Source organism: Vipera ursinii (genome assembly GCF_947247035.1).
Source record: "Vipera ursinii genome assembly, chromosome: 2".
Taxonomy (NCBI): Eukaryota; Metazoa; Chordata; class Lepidosauria; order Squamata; family Viperidae; genus Vipera; species Vipera ursinii.
This window is the reverse complement of record NC_139513.1, coordinates 100,042,585-100,063,419: the sequence shown is the minus strand read 5'-3', so window position 1 is coordinate 100,063,419 and position 20,835 is coordinate 100,042,585. Positions and strand designations below refer to the sequence as shown.

General features: G+C 37.6%; 1 protein-coding gene across 1 annotated transcript in view; it reads left to right on the top strand.

Moving 5' to 3' along the window:
* DOCK2 (dedicator of cytokinesis 2) overlaps positions 1–20,835 on the top strand; it is a 341,341-nt gene that overhangs the window by 270,727 nt on the left and 49,779 nt on the right. The window contains exons 34-39 of the mRNA XM_083351346.1: positions 4,628–4,713; positions 7,283–7,439; positions 9,095–9,135; positions 13,298–13,388; positions 15,420–15,539; positions 18,634–18,723. Coding sequence (XP_083207472.1) covers positions 4,628–4,713; positions 7,283–7,439; positions 9,095–9,135; positions 13,298–13,388; positions 15,420–15,539; positions 18,634–18,723 — 585 coding nt within the window. The remainder of the gene's footprint in view (positions 1–4,627; positions 4,714–7,282; positions 7,440–9,094; positions 9,136–13,297; positions 13,389–15,419; positions 15,540–18,633; positions 18,724–20,835) is intronic.

The window sequence follows — 20,835 nt, the reverse complement described above, 5'->3', positions numbered from 1 at the left end:
TATAATTGAATAGGTAAGATGTGTAATAAAATTAATAGAGTTTTAGTTTAATATGGTGAAAAATAGATAACTTTTAGAAAATAGATTATATGCAAATAGACAAGATATGTATGTAGAATTTTAGATTTTGTTATAAAAAGGGGAAAATGTAGAAATTGACATAAGGGAAACTCTGGTCGCCTAAAGCTTGGAAATTATAATATACCAAATGTTAAATTGCATATTGAGGGGAAATTAAAGCCTGGAAAAAAAGCAATAACAGGACATTGATTGTATATAAGGATTGAATGCAAACACAATTAAGATATGTAAAAGCTAGAAACTATATAAGCTAAATCTAACAAAGATGGTTTTACTTAGTTGATAACAATAAGAACTATATTAGCTCAATATGACATAGGGAAAAAGTGAGGAAATAGTTGGTGTTGTAACTTGAGATTTGTGCTAAAGATTGATGCATGTTATGGAATTATTGACTACCGAGCCACCACATTGCTTTTTAAATGTTTAATTGTAAAATGAGAAAACCAATTATATATATTAAATTAAAAAGGTGAATCCCAGGCATGTTGAAATTGAAGCAAGAAATCCAAACACTGGGACAAGGTAAAAAACTAAAGCAGTTTTTAATAAAATTGAGCTTTCGTTGGCAAAATTACCAACGTCGTCAGGATAAAATCGTTGGAGTGGTGAAACTACATTTATATCATTGGCGTTCTCCAGAACGGCATGGACAATGTGAACGCAGACAATGCAAACACATACAGGGCACATCGCCAAACCAGGATCAGGATTGTATAACTACAGAATGACCCCACAACACAGAATGTGAGAAAGAGGAAGAGCAACCATTCAGATCCCTTGGTATGAGAACATGTGCAATGACAAGAGCAATGGCTATGACTGGTAGAACGGATAGCGATCCCCCTCAGACAGCAAACACTCAGAGACAATCGCAGCTTACAAAAACGAGTATGCAGCAGCTCGAGAAATTATGGCCGACAGAAACAAACAGACCGGTGATGCGTTCCATGAGTGGAGCGCAAAAACACCAATGATATAAATGTAGTTCCACCACTCCAATGATTTTATCCTGGCAACGTTGGCAGTTTGGCCAATGATATATAATGATATGTAAATCTGGCACTCTTTATATATATAAAGGCTGTAAATCTGGCACTCTTTCCCGGGTGGGCTTGTTCTTCTAAATTTCTATGTTGCTGTTTTTACACATTTTTAATTCTAATTCATTCCACTTGAGTATTCACTTTCCTTTCCTGTATTCAATTCACCCAGTGTGGTATAAAAATATTTCTGCTTGCATATAGAATTTTTTCTTTCTTAGTCTTCTCCTAGATATTTATCTAGTTTCCCAAATCTTCCAAAGCAAATTTAGAGAAGAATAAAGCTTTGTTCCATGGTGGACAGACATTATCAGAAATAATTCTGTGGGGGGGGATCTTCAAGTCAGTGTACCAAAATGTACTTGGCTCCTTACATTATTTTTAAAGTTTTGAGCAAAACTGTGCTTATAGAAGCTCTGATGCAGAGGACAGACCTTTGCTGTCACATATGTAGCTGCCAGATGCTTTCCAAGTAGAGCCCAGGTTTATCAGCTGAATATTATAAGACACACAGAGTTGTGATGTCTTGTCACTCTCTGAACTTTCAAGCTTCACTGAAATGTGATTTGGGCAAAAATTGCTGGAAGCAAAATAGCTTCATATGCACCATACTTGGATTCATTGGTGCATCCAATGGCATTGACAGAAAGGGCAAACATAAAAAACACCCCAATTCATTTAATATTTCATCAAATTGGTTCATATGGTGTAACTGTATAACAAATGTCGCTAGTCGCTGGGTCAATGACCTCTAAACACATAAAGTCACTAGCTTTTAAAAATCAACAATTAAAGCTAATGACTCAAGTGAGCTTTGCTTAAAAAGAATTATACAATACTATGATCATTACCATTTAGTGCTTCAGAAGTTTAAAGCAAAACCGTTTTTATCCAGGTGTCATTTTGATTTACTGTATCTATTTTTTTCCAGCTCTTGATTTTAGAGTAGTTTTTGAGATACCTATGTTCCCTTCTCCACAGGGAATGCATATTTTTTTCCCATTCTTATAACATGGATTTTAAATTCGGAAACTAACTTCATAATAGTAGAAGGAGGAGGTTAATTTGCAAAGCAAGCTAGCATTTTCACTTAAATGTTTCTTAAGCTTCATGCTTACCTAACATTTGTTATCAAAGTGTAAGCTGAATGCATTAGAATCTATCATGCTATACTGAATAGATTTTTTTTTCTTCTGACTTGTTTGAATTCTCTTTTACACTGTGTTGTTAGGGTGTCTCATTTCAGAAATGAGTATGTCAAAGTTAGTATAAAGCTGGGCAAATTGACCTTTTAAAGATCTCAATATAATAATATCCAAAGAAGTAAATTATTTTATAAGTCACATTATCTTGTGTTCTCATTTTAAAATGGCTATTTTTATCACCTTGTTTAGTAAGTAGGTATTAATATTGGAATCACTCTCATATACTATTTTCTTCTCAGTACAGAATAGTTATTGCAGTTTTCTTGGCAGCAATTCTTTAAGTGGTTTGCCATTGCCTTCATCCTAGGGCTGAGAAAAAGTGACTGGCCCAAAGTCACCCAGCTGGCTTTGTGTCTAAAGCAGCATAGAATATATGGTGTCCAGGAATGTCACATGATGCCTTAAAAACTACGGCCAACTTACTGTCATAAATTCATGGTGTTCAGACTTTCTCAAGTATCTGGTCAATCATCAGCTTAGATTTGAGAAGAGATCTAATAATTCTTTAGATTCAAAGTTAGCTTTCTAATGTGAACCTATAATGAACAGCTATTTTGAGACTTTTAAACAATCATATACACAGAATATTTATGATACAACAGCCAGTGTATTGGTGCCCATAGAGTGTGTGGACAATAGCTAGAATATCTCACTTCTCTTTTTCTTTTCCAGCGCTCCAAACCCCTAAAATTATGGTGATAAACATCAATAGCAAAATATTTAGCAATGACACCTTAATTTTTTATATTCCAGAAACCAGTATATACCGCCAATGTGGCTTACCCCTGATAAAATATCATTTTTTGTGTGTATGTAAGCTCTCCAAACTGCCAAAATTGTGACAATAAAAATCAATAGCAAAATATTTAGCAATGAGACCTTAATTTTTCATATTCCAGAAACCAGTATGTACTACCAGTGTCTTGTCCCTGATATAATATCTTTTTTTGTTGTGTAAATGTGTGTGCATAGTTTACTTTGTATTTGTTTTCTGTAATGTTAAAAAGAATGTGAGAAGGTTTCTATTCCATAAAATAATAAATTGTAGAACTGTAGAATGGGAAGGGATCACAAATATCAACTAATCCGATCCTTTGTAGAGCAGAGGATAATGATTAATGAGAAGTGGCTGAAAGTTTACTGCATATTTAAATAAAACCTTGAAAAACACAACTTACATCCATTATGTCTAGTTTTAATTTCTGTGGTCATGGGAAAATAATTCTTTGCCATCTTCCCTGTATCTTCCCTTTATGACAGCTTTCCTGTCTCCCTTAAGTATTACTAACTATCTAAAACCTGTGTTCTGAAATTCCTTGGGCATGACCACATAGGGCAAATTCCCAATTTCCTGTATTGCCTTTCTTACCATTCTCTTATCTGGAAATGTGATGTCCAGGATCACGCACAATTCATCTAAGGTAGGCTAAGTAGATAGCTATAGTCACTTGACATCCTTTTACCTTAAACTTGTGTTTCTTCTGAAGCAGCCCAAAATTGTCAGCTCTTGCCGAGAGCTGAAGATGCTTCTTGAATGAGAAGCAAAATGTCTTCAAAGAAAGAAAGAAAGTCCAGTTGACTCGTGAAAAGAGCATTTTTGGGATGTCAGCTCTAGTAGCAGATTTCTCACCTAACTGACTTGCATCCAGCTTGTTGGCAGTTTTCATTCCCAAGTCTTTGGATATAGTGATTCTAAGCTACGAACCCTCCAGTTTTCCAAACTATCCAAATTAGATTCTGAGTGCAAATTCAGTCATTCTCAGTATCAGCCAAAGTTGTCAACTTTGTGTCATCAATCCCATAATTCAGTTTATTCATATATATATATATATATATATATATATATATATATATATATATATATATATATATATATATATTCATTTCGAAATTCACTTCCTGAACACATAAAAACAGATAAAAGAAATGTCAGTCTAAATAGATATCATCTTAGAATATTTTTATTCTGTTCCCAACTCAAATGCATACATGCAATGTATTTTAATACCTTATTGTACCTGAGATGTTATGAGCTTATTCTAAGATCTAATTGTTTATGCAGACATAAATTTCAGTATGTTGCTATGAAATCATATATTCCTTTTAATGTCATTACAACCCTAGTGCTAATTTGAGAAATATTCCTCTTTAAAAAACACACACACGCTTACTTGACTTTTATGTGCTACACTTGGGAGATGTACATTTGAGTATCATAAAAGCTATCCATTTTATAGGAATGAGTTCCAAAAAGAACTTGTGCTCTGCTTAATGATTTTGCTTTCCTCTTCTAAACAGTTTGAAAATGAAATAATTTTAAAATTGGATCATGAGGTAGAAGGAGGCCGTGGAGATGAACAATATCTGCATTTGTTTGAGACAATGTAAGTACAACAATGGAATATGTCCTTCAAATGTTTTATATTTTAAATTGGACATTTGTTTAAAATTTGTTTCAACTACTAAGATAAAGATAGATAGATGGATGGATGGATGGATGGATGGATGGATGGATGGATGGATGGACGGATGGACGGATGGACGGATGAACGGACCGACAGACAGAGAGACAGACAGACAGATAATGGATGGAGCTATATACATTTTCAATCTTCAACTACTGTAATATTTCTATAGCCTACCAGGATTTATTAATCACATCTTATATATACTTTATATCCATAAAATGACCTAAATTTCCTTTAGAAATAATGACATAATAATTCTCCTCTAGCACTGTGTCATTTATCCATAATCAAACAGTAGCAAAGATAACATTTGCCTGTGCTTTGCACACATAGAAACATTAAAAGAGAGCAGATAATGAAAAAAGTGTACACCTGTAAAATTACAAACATATGCAAATCTAATGTTCTTCCAGATATCAACTTTCCAGAAGGAAAGTGACAGAAAGTTCATCACAGAAATAAAAACCCTGTCTCTATGGGTGGATTGCATCTCACTTTCTGGTTTAGTGTAATAAATCCTGTGCTTGCTACTGACTGTATCCAAAAGGCTGTCAGCTACTACCACCAAGACTAATCCAACTTTTGCCCTGAACAAAAATGAGAATGTGACACAAGCTTTCCTTGAAGAAACCAAAGATATATCTCCTCCTGTTTCACTCTGTATACCAATGGAAAGCCCACCCACAAAACACATTGACATTAATGCCTGTATTTCCTAACAACTGGTGGTCAGAGATATGTCACTTCCAATTCTGGAGATAATATATGGCTATCATTAATTGTAGTCATGGATACTCATCCTCCATGAAAATTATTTCTTTCTCTTTGAAAGCCACTCAAATATATAGTCTTTATTGTGCAGTCTCACAGCTGCAAATTCCTTTATTTTAATTGTGTGCTATGTAAAGATTACCTTACCTTTTTTTTCTGAATCTCTCATAATTCAGACTGATCAATGGATAAGATTCTATTAAACAAACAATTGTGAATGACTTTTGTTTTTAGAATACACTGAATTTAGGTGAAACCAAAATAGGAAAAGCTTCACCAGAGCCAGCAATTCCATCTGTCCAGCATTTGGGATTATATTAGAAAAGTACTAGTAATCTGTTCTTCTTTCCAAGAAATAATATTTTGGAGGGCAAAATTTTGATCTCAGAGGTACATTTTGGCAGGGAAAAAAATCTTTTATTTTCTAACCATGATTAGTTGAGTGGGTATTTCCATACCAGCAATTCCAACTCCTAAAACCTGAATGCAGACTTAAGTTATCTCTGTATGTTACTTTTTAATTCATAATGCTAACAAGTATTACAAAATATTTTCAATTTTATGCACATAATACACACCCCTTGGCAAACCAAAAAGGTTTTATCCAAATGTATCAATCAACCAGGAGAATTAAAAACTGGAACAGTTTTATCATGTATCTTCCATCACTGATCTCCTCGGGAGAATTAAAATATTTTCTAAAACAGATGTTTTTGAAGGGAAAAGGTATTTTGTATAAATGGTTGGCTTTTTATGTAACATTAAATATAACCCAAATGAATTAAATCCAAGAGTATTAAAGTCACAAAACAACTGTTAGTTATCACGTTGAAATGTACTAATGTTCATTTTTTCCCCCTAAACAATGGAACTGCTCTTTCAAAACTACCCTGACTATTAAAACCTACAATGTTTAAATAAAATGAGGAATTAATACGGAATTAAACACAAGCCTCCACAGCGGGAGAGTTCTTTTGAGAGGCAAAATTTTTAGACATTAAATGGATCTGCAGAAAAATATTGCTTTGGAATGTATAAAACGATGATCATCTGCACTTTCAAAATTACAGAGGGGCCTAGAAAATGCCACTGAAAACATTGCAGTATTTCACCTTGACACTCCTCAGTGCTGTTCAATTGAATTGTTACGTGAGATGGCAGAATCTAATGAAATTCAACACATTATAGATTCTCATCTATATTTTTATATCTGATAACTAACAGCCAGAGTGAATAATTGGGGGAAGCACTCCTGTTTTTTTCCCAAACATCCCAGACGTAGAGTGCTTTTTGAAGAGAGAACATTTTGTAACATAGATGAAAAGTGTTAGGATCATGCAGCAGTATGGATTCAAATGAGAAGAGATAATTCAGAAAACCTATTGTACCTGTTACAACATCTAACAGATCTTGGTCTTACACGACTGCAGATCTAGGCAACAGCATGTGTGATTGAAAGAGATGCCAACAGGTACAAAATAAATACATCAACATATATTCTGATTCCCCTCTTTATTCCTTGGATCAGATTACTGCATTGCCTTAAATAGTACCTTGTTGGTGTTTAAACAGATATTCAAAACAACAAATATTTGAAGCAACCAAAAATTATGAAGTATGCATTCACTATTCTGCCTTGCTTTTTCCTTCATTCGATCACAAATTTGTAGTAACATTTTAGGCAAATATTCATTGTTTTCTTTTACATTTTCAGACTCACTGAGTGCTCTTCAAGATTTCCTAAGATTACCACGTCAGTTGAAATGTTTGTAAGCCTAATAAAAGGTCTTTTGGAAAAACTACTGGATTATCGTGCTGTAATGAATGATGAAAGCAAGGACAATCGTATGAGTTGCACTGTGAATTTATTGGTATGTAGTACCTTAAAGATTTGCATAAAGTTCTAAAGTTTTTAATTTGGAACTGTTTACAAAGTCTATAAGCCCATACTGCAGGGGTGTTCAACCATGGCAACTTTAAGTCTTTAATTCCCAGAATTCCCCAGCCAGCCAATAGTTTCCAAGGTTGGCCACCCCTGCCTTGGACAATAGTAGCAACTATTATATGATATTATTATAGATAATTTTATGGCAGGAAAGTGGAAACTGCAACCCACCAGGTTTTCACTTATTTGGGAGGGAAACTCCAACAATGTAATCCAAATTTTATAATTTAAAGTAGAAACAGAGATGTAACATTTGACATCACGCTATGGGTGTTTGGATGTATTCTCTTGTGTCACCTTTATTTTCTGCATTGCTATTTTTAATGCTGTTTTCTGCCTGACATTGCAGGCAGAATTTCAAGAGGACAGGCATATAAATTGAATTAATTAAGTAATGAAATGCACTTGGCACTTTTTGAATGTTCAAATTGGTCTCCCTAATTTTATTAATTTTGAAACAGTTTTATAAGATAGGTGAAAATGATTGTCCTTATATTTTGGTTGAAAAGGAAGGCAGGATACCTAAATGACTACATGAATGAGCAAAGTATTTCACTGAGTAATGTACTTCACAACTCACTGTTTACATACTTAGACCAACCTACATCTCCTGGGCCACAATAATCCTTATTTAATGCACATTCCTAAGAGAAATTGAGCTCCCTCCAAGTCATTCTTTCATTCTCCGATAACCAAGATATTCTCCACCATCTTTTCTGTTGCCAGGTAGAAAATGTAATACAGGCAGTCCGCAACTTACAACAGTTCATTTAGTGATCATTCGAAGATACAAAGTGACTTATGACTGTTTTTCATACTTATGACTATCGCAATATCCTCATGGTCGCATGATCAAAATTCAGATGCTTGGCAACTAACTCATATTTATAATGGTTGCCATGTCCCGAGGTCATGTGATTCTCTTTTGTGACCTTCTGGCAAGCAAAGTCAATGGGGAAGCCAGAGTTACTAACTTAACCACTGCAGTGATTCACTTTACAACTGCGGCAAGAAAGGTCGTAAAAATGGGGCAAAGCTTACTTAGCAAATGTGTCACTTAACAACATAAATTTTGGGCTTAGTTGTGCTCCTAAGTGAAGGACTACCTGTATATGGTTTTAAGTGGAGAAGGGAATAAAAGTGCCATACAAAAATGTGTCCATTTCAAATACAGCCTGTTCAACATATTCTTGCTATAGCAAGAAAAAGATTAAAGTTTTCTCTTTTTTTCAAAAACAAAAACATTCTATTAAACTTGCTGTGATGAAAATCATTTTTTTGCATTCATGCAAAACAGAGTATTTTTTAAAATCCTCATGACTGCTGTCAGTAATTTGCTGCTCTACCATGTTACTTTGATGATCATGAATTCTATCCACACTGGTTTCAGTGGGCAGTAATGTATAAATAATGCATATTTATGTTAACATTAATTGAAAGCTTTGAGATTTTAAAAATGAAACAAAGCAAAATTATTCCCTGAATAAGAATTTATGCATATTTGAAGAATGTTGTAAAAAGAATCATCCCAATCATGTTTGAACACAGGACTAATCAAATTTTATTCATTTTTCCTCTCAGAATTTCTACAAGGAAATTAATCGTGAAGAAATGTATATAAGGTATAGTACTTACACTTATCACTGAAAAGATCAGTGTTGTTTTCTTTGCATAATCTTCAGGATTATACATGGATTTATAGTAAATTATTATCCCAGAAATTTTGTTTGATGTTCTACAAAGGCTCATCACATATTTTTGTCAAAGTTGCTCATATACTTTAGTTTGGGGGGGGGAACGTATGTAATTTAAATAAGGAGGATCATAATTTAAAATTGGCAGATAAAGGACATATTGACTATGATGAATTGAATAAAATCTATTATAAATTTTGCAACAATTGTAGTCTTTGTTTTGGAATCAGATGAGAAATCAAATCTCTCTTTGTAAAAACAATATTTTTTAATTTGTTCAGTTGAATGAGATTCTATGTCAGGAGTTGTTTTTCTGGTGGATATAAACCTATTCAGATAGAGAGATAGGGAATGAGAAATAAAAGCCTTTACAGCAAAAATCCTTTAAGTGAGCTGTATCAAATCACAGACTGAGATCAGCATCTTTGATTTATGTAACAAGTACAAATTTGAGTTTCCAATTTTCAATTTATATTCAACATCTTTTAAACAAGTATGTTAAAAGAGGCAGGTATGTTAAGCTGGATTGTAGTTAGACTGAGACATCTTCAGAATGTCTTGCTGATCCAAATGAACTGTAGTTTTATTTTTTATTTTTATTTACTTTTGCAACAATAATAAAAAATAAAAATCTTATGAATTATTATTATTATTATTATTATTATTATTATTATTATTATTATTATTATTATTATTATTAATTTTATTTATATACTGCCCTTCTCCCAAAGGACTCAGGGCGGTGAACAGGGCAAACATATAAAAATACAAAAATACAAAAGTTAAAAAAGAATTAAATACAATGCCCAAGCTAAAACAATAAATACATGTATTAAAAGCAACAATAAAAATCCCAACCCAACCCCCATCAGGCCAGGCCAGCTTGTTCGAATAAGTGCGTTTTCAGATCGCGTCGGAAGGAGCGAAGGTCGGGCGCCATCCGGAGCTCGACCCGCAACCGATTCCATAAATCCGGAGCGCCCACAGAGAAGGACCTCCCCCTGGGGGCCACCAGACGACATTCTCTGACCGGTGGCACCCTGAGGAGGCCCTCTCTGTGGGAACGCACGGGGCGGAGGGAAGTTGATGCCGGCAGCAGGTGATCCCTAAGGTACTCCGGACCCATGCCATGTAGGGCCTTGAACACCATTACCAGTACCTTGAATCTCACCCGGAAGACAACTGGGAGCCAATGCAGCTCACGGAGCAGAGGTGTAACATGGGAGTATCGGGAGACTCCCAACACAACTCTCGCGGTTGCATTCTGTACCAGTTGGAGCCTCCGAGTGGTCCTCAAGGGGAGCCCCATGTAGAGAGCGTTGCAGTAGTCCAAATGAGAGGTCACGAGTGCATGAGTGACCATACACAGGGCATCCTGGTCTAGATAGGGCCGCAACTGGCGCACCAGGCGAACCTGGGTGAAGGCCCCCCTAGTCACGGCCACTATGTGATCTTCCAAAGTAAGCCGTGAATCTAGGAGGACTCCCAAGTTGCGAGCCCTATCTACGGGGGGGGGGGTAATAGCTCACCCCCCATAGAAAGAGATGGAATATTCTAAATATCCCGGGATGCCGGTATGCACAGCCACTCAGTCTTGTCGGGGTTGAATTGAAGTCTGTTCCTCCCCATCCAGACCCGAACCGCTTCCAGGCAACAGGACATCATGTCGAGGGCATCACTGAGGTGGTTTGGGGTCAAAATAAAAAGTTGGGTATCATCAGTATACTGATGATACCCAACTCCAAAACCACGAATGATCTCACCCAGCGGTTTCATGTAGATGTTGAACAGGAGAGGTGAGAAGACCGACCTCTGAGGAACTCCACAAGCGAGAGGCCTCGAGGCCGACCTCTGCCCCCCTGCCAACACCGACTGCAAACATCCCAGGAGATAGGAGGAGAACCACTGAAAAACTGTGCCTCCCACTCCCAAACCCCTGAGACGCCACAGCAGGATACCATGGTCGATGGTATCGAATGCCGCTGAGAGGTCTAATAGGACTAGGACAGAGGAATGTCCCCTGTCCCGAGCCCTCCGGATATCATTCACCAGAGCGACCAATGCCGTCTCCGTGCTGTACCCGGGCCTGAAACCCGATTGGTACGGGTCTAGATAATCCGCTTCATCCAGGACCAGAGGGAGCTGATGCGCCACCACACTCTCAACAACCTTCGCAAGAAAGCGAAGGTTGGAGACCGGACGAAAGTTATTTAACACAGCTGGGTCCAAGGCAGGCTTCTTGAGGAGAGGTCTCACCACCGCCTCCTTCAAGACGGGGGGAAACTACCCTCACTCAAAGAGGCAGATATAACCGCCTGGAACCAGCCTCGTGTCTCCTCCCGAGCCGCGTAAACCAGCCAGGAAGGGCACGGGTCCAATAAACATGTGGTGGAGCTCAACCTCCCCATAATCCTGTCCACTTCCTGCAGAGTCACAGAATCAAACTCCTCCCAGATAATATCGACAAGACCGCCCGCGTCCTGATCGTCAGACTCTGCCCAGTCAGAGTCCAGACCGGTCCGAATCCGAGCGATTTTGTCCGACAGATGTTGACTAAACTCCTCGGCACGACCCTGCAAGGGTTCCTCTCTCACCTCCTGATTAAGGAGGGAACGGGTCACCCTAAACAGGGCGGCCGGGCGGTTATCTGCAGACGCGATAAGGGCAGCGAAGTGATTAGACCTCGCCGCCCTTATCGCTGCAAGATAAGACCTAATATAGGTTCTTAGTCTCAATCGGTCGGATTCGGATCGGCTGGATCTCCAACAGCTCTCTAGGCCCCGTCTCTGACGCTTCATCTCCCGAAGCTCCACGGAAAACCATGGAGCTCGCTGGGATCTGCACTGGGTCAGGGGCAGCAAGGGTACAATTCGGTCAAGTGTCTCTGTGGCTGCCCTTTCCCAGGCTTCCACTAAGGCATCCGCCAAGTTGTGAGCAACAGAGGCAGGTGGGGACCCCAGCGCTGCCTGGAACCTATCAGGGTCCATTAAGCGCCTGGGGCGGTACCATCTAATTGGCTCCACACACCCACGGCGGGGAGTGGCAAAACAGAAGACCAGCCGTAGGAGATGATGATCAGTCCATGACAGGGGCATAACAATTGGGGAGCCCCCACCAAGATCATCTAACCACCATCCAGATAAGAAAACCAAGTCAAGGGTGTGGCCTACCACATGAGTCGGTCCATGAATTACTTGCGTCAGGTCCATGGCCGTCATGGAAGCCATGAACTCCTGAGCTAACTCAGATGATCCTCCCAGGGATGGTAGATTGAAGTCACCCAAAACTATAAGTTTGGGGAACCCAATCACCAGCCCCGAGAGGATGTCAAGAAGCTCAGGCAGGGCTGCTGCTACGTGACTAGGCAAAAGGTACACCAGCAGCAAGCCCAACTGCGCCCCAGGACGTATTCTAAATTTGTATTTCCTTAAGGTATTAGCCTCTTAATACATATGTTTTTGTATCTATGACATCTGTCTGACTCAGTTATATACACATTCACATTTTCAGTTACATAATATATAATACTGTATTGTATTATTTACTATACTATTGTATTATTTACTAAACTATTTTCGTATCTTATCTTTTAATTGGGCAGCTATGAGGATATGGACAGTGCTGTGTGTGTGTGTGCGCGCGCCCGCACATGTGTGTGTTTGTGTGCGTACCTTTTTTTTTCAGCTGGGAAAAATAAAACTTCATCCCTTATATATGCAGAAGTCTTTTTCTCATTAGACAGCCTATAAAGTGCTACGATTTGAAAACCCCAGAATGTAAATTCTCTCTTATGAGGCAGGAGAATGCATTTTAACTTGACAATATAATCATGTTTTCAAACTTAACTTCAAAATCATAGAAACTGGAAGTATAATGACCGAATCAACCAAATGTGGAACATGGTTAATTCATGTGATTGATACTTCAATGCCTTATTACGGAGTCATATTTAAATTTTGGTAGTAGTTCTCATCATTCTACTAGGGTAGAGTAGTAGTAGTAATAGATCCATATTTTATGAATTTAAAATAATGCTGATATTAAAGATCTCTCTCTCTCTCTTTTTTTTTTTTGCTGCATCTATTAATAGGTATCTGTATAAACTTCGGGATCTTCACTTAGATTCTGAGAACTACACTGAAGCTGCATATACCCTTCTGCTGCATGCTTCACTTCTGAAAGTAAGTTGCTTATTTGCAGTTGAGGTCAAGTCAAAAGTTGGAGGCAATTGTCCTTACACCAAACTGTGTTGCAGGAAATAATAAGTGACTGTATAGTTATGTATGTATTGGTGGAATAGGGTGAACCTAGATTTGGACTAGTCTCCTACATGCAAATAGCAAACTCCCTTTCACAACCTGTATCTATGCTATTATAAAGAGAAAAGTAGGAGGAAATCCAAATAAATCACACACGTGAATCCCTAATCCAATCAAAACAGCATTTTGACATTTGGAGCAATAAAGTTCTTCGGGTGTTCCTAGGAGGAGAGAAATGAAAAGCAGGAGAAGAGGAATGCAAAGGAGAAACCTCAAAACAAACCTAGCTGACTAGTTGGATACTGAACAGGAGCAATCATTCTTCAGTGATAGATTACACATATTTTCTAAGTAATAGATTCATAGATCTCCAATCCAGTCCAGAGATAGAATTTAATAAATCATGCCAGTATTTTAATTATAATTTTGATGTGTATTGAATATTATATGGCCATAATTTTTTAAAATCTTTGGGACGGTTAAGTAGTGATGAGCTTTCAGACAGAATGGCAAGGTCTAGATTTCTATTGTCTGATGTTTCTGGCATCTTCAGAGGATGAGTGAGCTGCTTTGTAGAGTACCACTCAGTATCTTTAGAAATTGTGGTGAGTTTATGAAAGAGTATGAAGTTCATTTTCCTCAAAACTTAGTTTAATCTGCCCTCTGAGAACCTGCTGCTTCATTAACTCTTCAAATTAACATTCACATTTCTGTGCATATAAAGACTACTGACATTTCCAAACTTTTACCTGCAAACGTGGCATCGGTGCATTTGTTAAAGCATTAAATGCTTTTAAGAGGAAAGGAAGGGAAAATCAGTTGTTCTACGCTGTTACAGATATATTGGTTTTCTGTATGTGTGTATTTTAAAGCCTCTTAGTTTCCTTGGTATTATCAAGTGACCTGGACTCAGGATTTCAATTTCAATTCCATGTTGTTCTGGGGAAGTTACAGAGCTGAAAGAAGTTGGAGAGATGCCAGGATTTAAACTCAGCAGGCACTTTTCCCAGGAATAAAGTCTTCTTTCTGGGAGTAGAAGGCAGAGAGATCTTTCTTAGCAAATAAAGCAACAAAATGGATCAAGAAAAGAAAAGTGGTGAGCTGGAAGTGGGGTTGAGACACTTTTATAAAACAGAGAGTGTATAAGATTTGCACATTAAGTCAATCTTCTTTATGGTACAAAATGGATTTTTGAGCACAGCATTAAGAAAAGGAACAAGACACCTTTGTAAGAATTGGATAGCCAGCATAACTGAGTTTTGAACACAACTATTCTTTCCTTCTGTTTGCCATTCCATATTCTGTCCTAGGTTTTCCATTACAAATTTAATTTAGCTTGCGTGATTTGAAATTAAGGTCCAAAGGTTTCTATACTGAGATGGAGATTAAAATTACAATCTTCAGGCAAAAAGCAGGACAATCTCTAATTTGACATCTACATCTACATATAGAAAGCTGTAACTGTTCACTTGATGCATTACCAAACTTTTTGAAGTCACATTTGATAGCACCAATGGAAATAACTTTTAGTCCCATGTATTTCAGGAGTCAAGGTATTAAAAAAAACAAAAAAAAAACAACTCTTACATTTTGTAGCATTTGGGAAGAATATGACAAAATTAAAATCAGACTGCTGCATATCGAAGCAATGTGTGTGATATTTTGGTGGATTTTATTTGTAAGTTTGGACAAAGAGTGATATGTTAAGAAATGATTCCATGTATGTATATTTAAAGAGGGGAGTCTTAATGAGACAACTGTTTATTCAGGTTCAAAAATAGAATTGCTATGCTTGGATCTAATTAAGGATAAATAAATGCCAGAAAGTAAAGTCTAAAAAGCTATCTTGCATATTTATACAGTATTGTCACATGCATATTGTACCCAATTATGGCACCAATCTTTGATAACCTTTTAAAAAAAGCTAAAAACTTGCAAATTGTTTCTTCACAGTGGTCTGATGAACACTGTACTCCTCAAGTCATGCAAACAGAATTTCAAAGTTCACGAACACACCGTCATCTGAAAGAGCACCTATATGAGATGATAATAGAATATTTTGACAAAGGAAAGGTAATTTTATCTTCCTAATTCCTGCTGAGTAGCTTTGTGCAATCTCATTTCATCATCCAAAGCAGTAATGCCTAATATTGAGAAAAATATGTGTTCAGTAAATTGCTGGGTGGTTGTGATCCTCATTATACTGCAGCATAGAATTTATGGAAGAATGTTATTGTGTGCTGTCTGTGACATTATTAAAATATTGCTATGAATCAGGTAATGCAGAAATTATATGGTGTAATGTGTTTTGGTCTTGTTTGTTTTACTTTGTAAGAAGAAAGGCATGCAGGGTTTCGGATTAGGCTGAAATCACCAAAAGAACTTAATATATGTTTTTAGAAAATATTTGTATTTCCCAGGTAGGAAATAGCACTTAGTAGCAACTTCTGTTTGGTACCACTGTTGTCATATCCATTTAACTGTAGAAGCATTGCAAAAGGACTTGTGACCTCCTGTTTAGACTACTGCAACACTCTCTACATGGGGCTGCCCTTGAGGACCACTCAGAGGCTTCAACTGGTGCAGAATGCGGCCGCGCGAGTTGTGATGGGGGTTTCCCGATACTCCCATGTAACACCTCTACTCCACGAGCTGCATTGGCTTCCGGTTGCCCTTCGGGTGAGATTCAAGGTGCTGGTGATGACCTATAAAGCCCTAAATGGCTTGGGTCCGGGTTATCTGAGGGAACACCTGCTGCCGGCATCAAGCTCCCTTCGTTCTGTGCGCTCCCACAGGGAGGGCCTTCTCAGGATACCACCGGTTAAGGAATGCCGGCGGGTTATTCCCAGGGGAAGAGCGTTCTCTCTGGGCGTGCCGGTGCTATGGAACCAACTACCCATGGAACTTAGGACTGCCCCCGACCTTCGCTCATTTCATCGGGACCTGAAAACTTGGCTCTTCGAGCTGTCTGGCCCAGGCTGAGGGGTTTTAATTTTTATTGGGTTTTAGTTTAAATTTTGGGGACTTGTTTTAATTAATTTTTAATCTGATTTTAATTTTTGTATGTTTGTTTTTAACCCTCCCTGTAAACCGCCCTGAGTCCTACGGGAATAGGGTGGTATATAAATTTAATAAAATAAAATTAATAAAATAAATTTGGTCGTGAGAATATTTATAATATATTTGTGACACGAAGCCAAATTATAATTTGAATGATTAGCCTGCAATGAACAGAAGCACAAACTTTGTAGATGTTACATGAGAAAAAAAGCATCATACCTGACTTAGAACAGGGTAGGGGGGCCTCTGTCTGCTTATTACTTGAATGGATAACATCTAGTCAATGTGGTGGGATTCAGCCGGTTTGTACCAGTTTGGCAGAACTGGTAGCTATTTTTTTTGTTGCCCAGGCCCAGAAAAAACTTCCGGAAGCGGCATCCACACAGAGGACCAGCTGTTCACATATCTGAATCCCACCACTGAGTAAATCCCATATCTGGGAGCTAGACTGGCAGCTGGAAAAAAACAAAACCACTCCAGAAGGCAACATCAAACCATTTCCTCTATTGCCAAAAAAACACACCCTGACATGTCTGTGAGATTACCAAAGTTGACCTGAACTTCAAAAAGATTTTAGATTAACAACCTTGTACAGGTAGTCCTTGACTTACAATAAAATTCATTTAGTGACCATTCAAAGTTACAACAGCATTGGAAAAAGTGGGTTATGATAGTATTTCAAACTAACAACTGTTGCAGCATCCCTAAGGTCAGTGATCAAAATGCAGACCCTTGGCAGCTGACTCATATTTATGATGGTTGCAGTGTCCCAGGTTCATGTAATCACCTTTTTCAACCTTCTGACAAGCAAAATCAGTAGGAAAGCCGCAATTTACTTAACAACCATGTCACTAACTTAACAATTCCAGTGATTTACTTAACAACTAGGGCAAGAAAGGCTGTAAATGGGGCAAAATCCACATGTTTTCGTTTGCAACAGAAATTGGGGGCTCAGTTGTGGTTCTAAGCCGAGGACCAGTGCTTTTTTTGTAAAAGAAAAAGGTGCCAGAACTCACACATGTCATACAACCCTCCTTGCCTACCCTACAAGGTTCCATCCAAAAAAGGTGCCGGAACTCCGTTCTGAGCGTTCTATGAGAAAAAAAGCCCTGCCGAGGACTACCTGTAAATTAGTAGAGAGCTGGTTCATTGAACTTAATGGAGAATGCAAGTATCTGAGACAGTTACATTTCAATATATTAGTATAAAATATGAAATGTATGGGTAAATTTATTACATATTAAAATTAACTGCAAGAGGTTGATCTGTCCCGTAAACTATATAAAGGTAAAGGTTCCCCTGCACATGCGTGCTAGTCGTTTCCAACTCTAGGGGCTGGTGCTCATCTCCGTTTCAAAGCCGAAGAGCCAGCGCTTGTCCGAGGACGTCTCCGTGGTCATGTGGCCGGCATGACTAGACGCCAAAGGCGCACGGAACGCTGTTACCTTCCCACCATAGTGGTCCCTATTTTTCTACTTGCATTTTACGTGCTTTCAAAGTGCTAGGTTGGCAGAAGCTGGGACGAGTAACAGGCGCTCATTCTGTTACACGTCACTCGGGATTCGACCCACCAAACTGCTGACCTTCTGATCGATAAGCTCAGTGTCCTAACCCACTGAGCCACCGCGTCCCTGCAAAACTGTGTAAATATCACAAAGTAGGGCTGTGCAAAAGCACCCCTGACAGAGTTTAAGTGACAGCGCAGGTCTTGTAAAAAGCACCATGGTTGTCATGCTTTAAGGAGAAGTGCTTTCTTCTTAGCAATATGCTTTACATAGTCTTTTCTCAAAGTTTGACTGGGCATATCTTCTCAAAGAGGTGTGAATGAAATAAATTGGGGTTCTTCAATGTTCTTTCAGGAACCTAATAGTGTTGCAAAAATAAATAAATCACAAGGCCTTAAATGTATTTCCTCAGTGTAGCTATTTCTGGTTACACAAATATTATTCTTCTGGAGTTCTAATGTAATATTTCAAAGCATATTGCATAATGAATAAATATTGCTCTGAGAGAGACAGGGGCAGACATTTAACCTGATAAATAAAGACTTCAATAAACTTATCTAAAGCTATGCAATTATATATCTAAATTTCCTGTTACGTTGCAGATGTGGGAAGAAGCAATAGGCTTGTGCAAAGAACTAGCAGAACAGTATGAAATGGAAATTTTTGATTATGAACTTCTAAGCCAAAACTTGGTAAGAATGGAATTCTACAAAAATATTACGGATTGTTAAGTTGTCTGTAGTTTCTAATTTATTTCTGAAACCTTTCTGTAATTCAGGTCTAGGTTTTCTTATAAGTGGATATAATCTGGTCAAGAACAAGTTTTTGTTAAGGCTAAGGAACCTGTGAGTTCTATTGTTGTTTTTGACATAAAATCAGCTAGATAACTTTGGGCCAGTCACTGTTTCTCAGAAGGAGGCAATGGCAAATTCCTTCTGAAATGTAGCCAAGAAAACTGCAGGGACCATTCCAATCAATCACAAGTAGTCAGATGCTGGCTCAAAGCACTTATCTATATATCCAGTTTATCATTATTTCAGACAAATGAGTAAAAAAAATTAAAATATTGAAGGTAAGTAAATCCAAATCAATAAAATAGATATTTTTGCCTTCTTTTGCCTTTTTTTGCCTTGGCAAAAAAATGATGTTCTGTAAGTTATGGGTTTGTATATTACGGCTGTGAGCTAAGAACTCAACATACAGTTGAGAAACTTAATGTCTCCAGAAGCTCTGCTTTCCCACACTGTAAAGGACTGTAGGGGAAATAAATTGAAACTACATTCAGGCAAGAAATGTCAGGAGATAGTCTGGAATGGGCTTTTACTCCCCTTTAAGGAGCAAACTTGCAGTCTGGGATCTTCTGTTGTAGATAGCCTCATAGCAGCAGTGGAATCACTTATAATCAGTGCCAGTTGATAAGTGAGGTGCATACCTACTTGCTGTTTGAGACGTATGCTCCAGTAATTTAAAAGCTAGATTACTGCAATCGTTCATGGACTAACCTAGAAGACAGTCCAGAAATTGCAGCTGGCCCAGCTGTAATTGCTTTCCAACCCAATTCAAAGATACTCACAATGATGTATGAAACCTTAGAAACCATAGGCCCAAGATACTTACAGCCTTACTACTCTCATCTCATATTATTAATTCATCAATAGGATTACAGCTTTGGAGGTGAGAAGCTCAAAGTATATTTATTTTCCAAGCTCATTTATATTATTGTTTTTATAGATCGTTTTTACAGAATTCTGTTAAGTTGCTCAGAACTACTAAGGGAGTTGATTTTCTAAATACAATAAAAATGTCCAAAATTAGAACCATTGAATTGAGGTGGGAACTGTTTCATAATGAGTTGAAGTTAGTGCTATGTTTTTCAAAAGAACAAGGAATGCTAATTCTATAAACTCCTTTATCATTTTGAAACATACATGTAAATAAAAACAATTTTACCTCATGAAATAAAAATCAGTGCATTTCATTTTAAATTAAAGTTCCCATGCATTTTATAGACTTTTAAAATAGACTTTAGACTTCCACATTGTACTGACTTTTAAATTCACTGCCATTTGCAAAATACAACATTGCCTCTATGTCCTTGATGGCCACTTTAGACAATTATTTCCTATGTTTAGCTTTATATCAAGCTATAGAACTTAGCATTGCAATTTGAAATTGGCCAAAGGATCATCGCTTTGTATAAGATTCACACCATAAACTTTATCAAGTAGGCCTTGCAATTGTCTACACAATAATTATAATTCCACTTCAGTTATTTTAGCCTGACTGAGATATCTCATCCTCTCATTTGCGACGCTAGCCCAATGACACTAAATTGTTGCAAATTATATAATTTAAGATTTAATTGACATTTGAGGTGACACAGAATTATTTGTAAAACTGAGGTTTTGCTGTAGTAATTAATTTACAAATACTAATGAAAGTGAGAAAAATCAGAATTACATATTTTAAATTATGGAAAAGTAATGAATTAAGGTGAATGTAGGTGTCCCAAGATAATCTTGGAGGATCCAATCTAGGTTGGTCACCAGGACCAAAGGTTCACTCTTCCTAGCTTTTGGACTCATGCCAGAGCCCATCCTCAGGGAACTTCTCTTTCACATACATTTTGGAGAGAGAGAGAGAATGGGGATGGGTTCCAGAACAAGTCTGAAAGCCCGGAAGATTAAACTTCTGCTCCCAGGGACTGACCCAGATCGGATCCTATGGAAAGATAACCCTAGTGTCTGAGGAACTGATTGTAATATAATCCCAGAAAGACCTGTTACATTTCTTTTTCCTTTCAG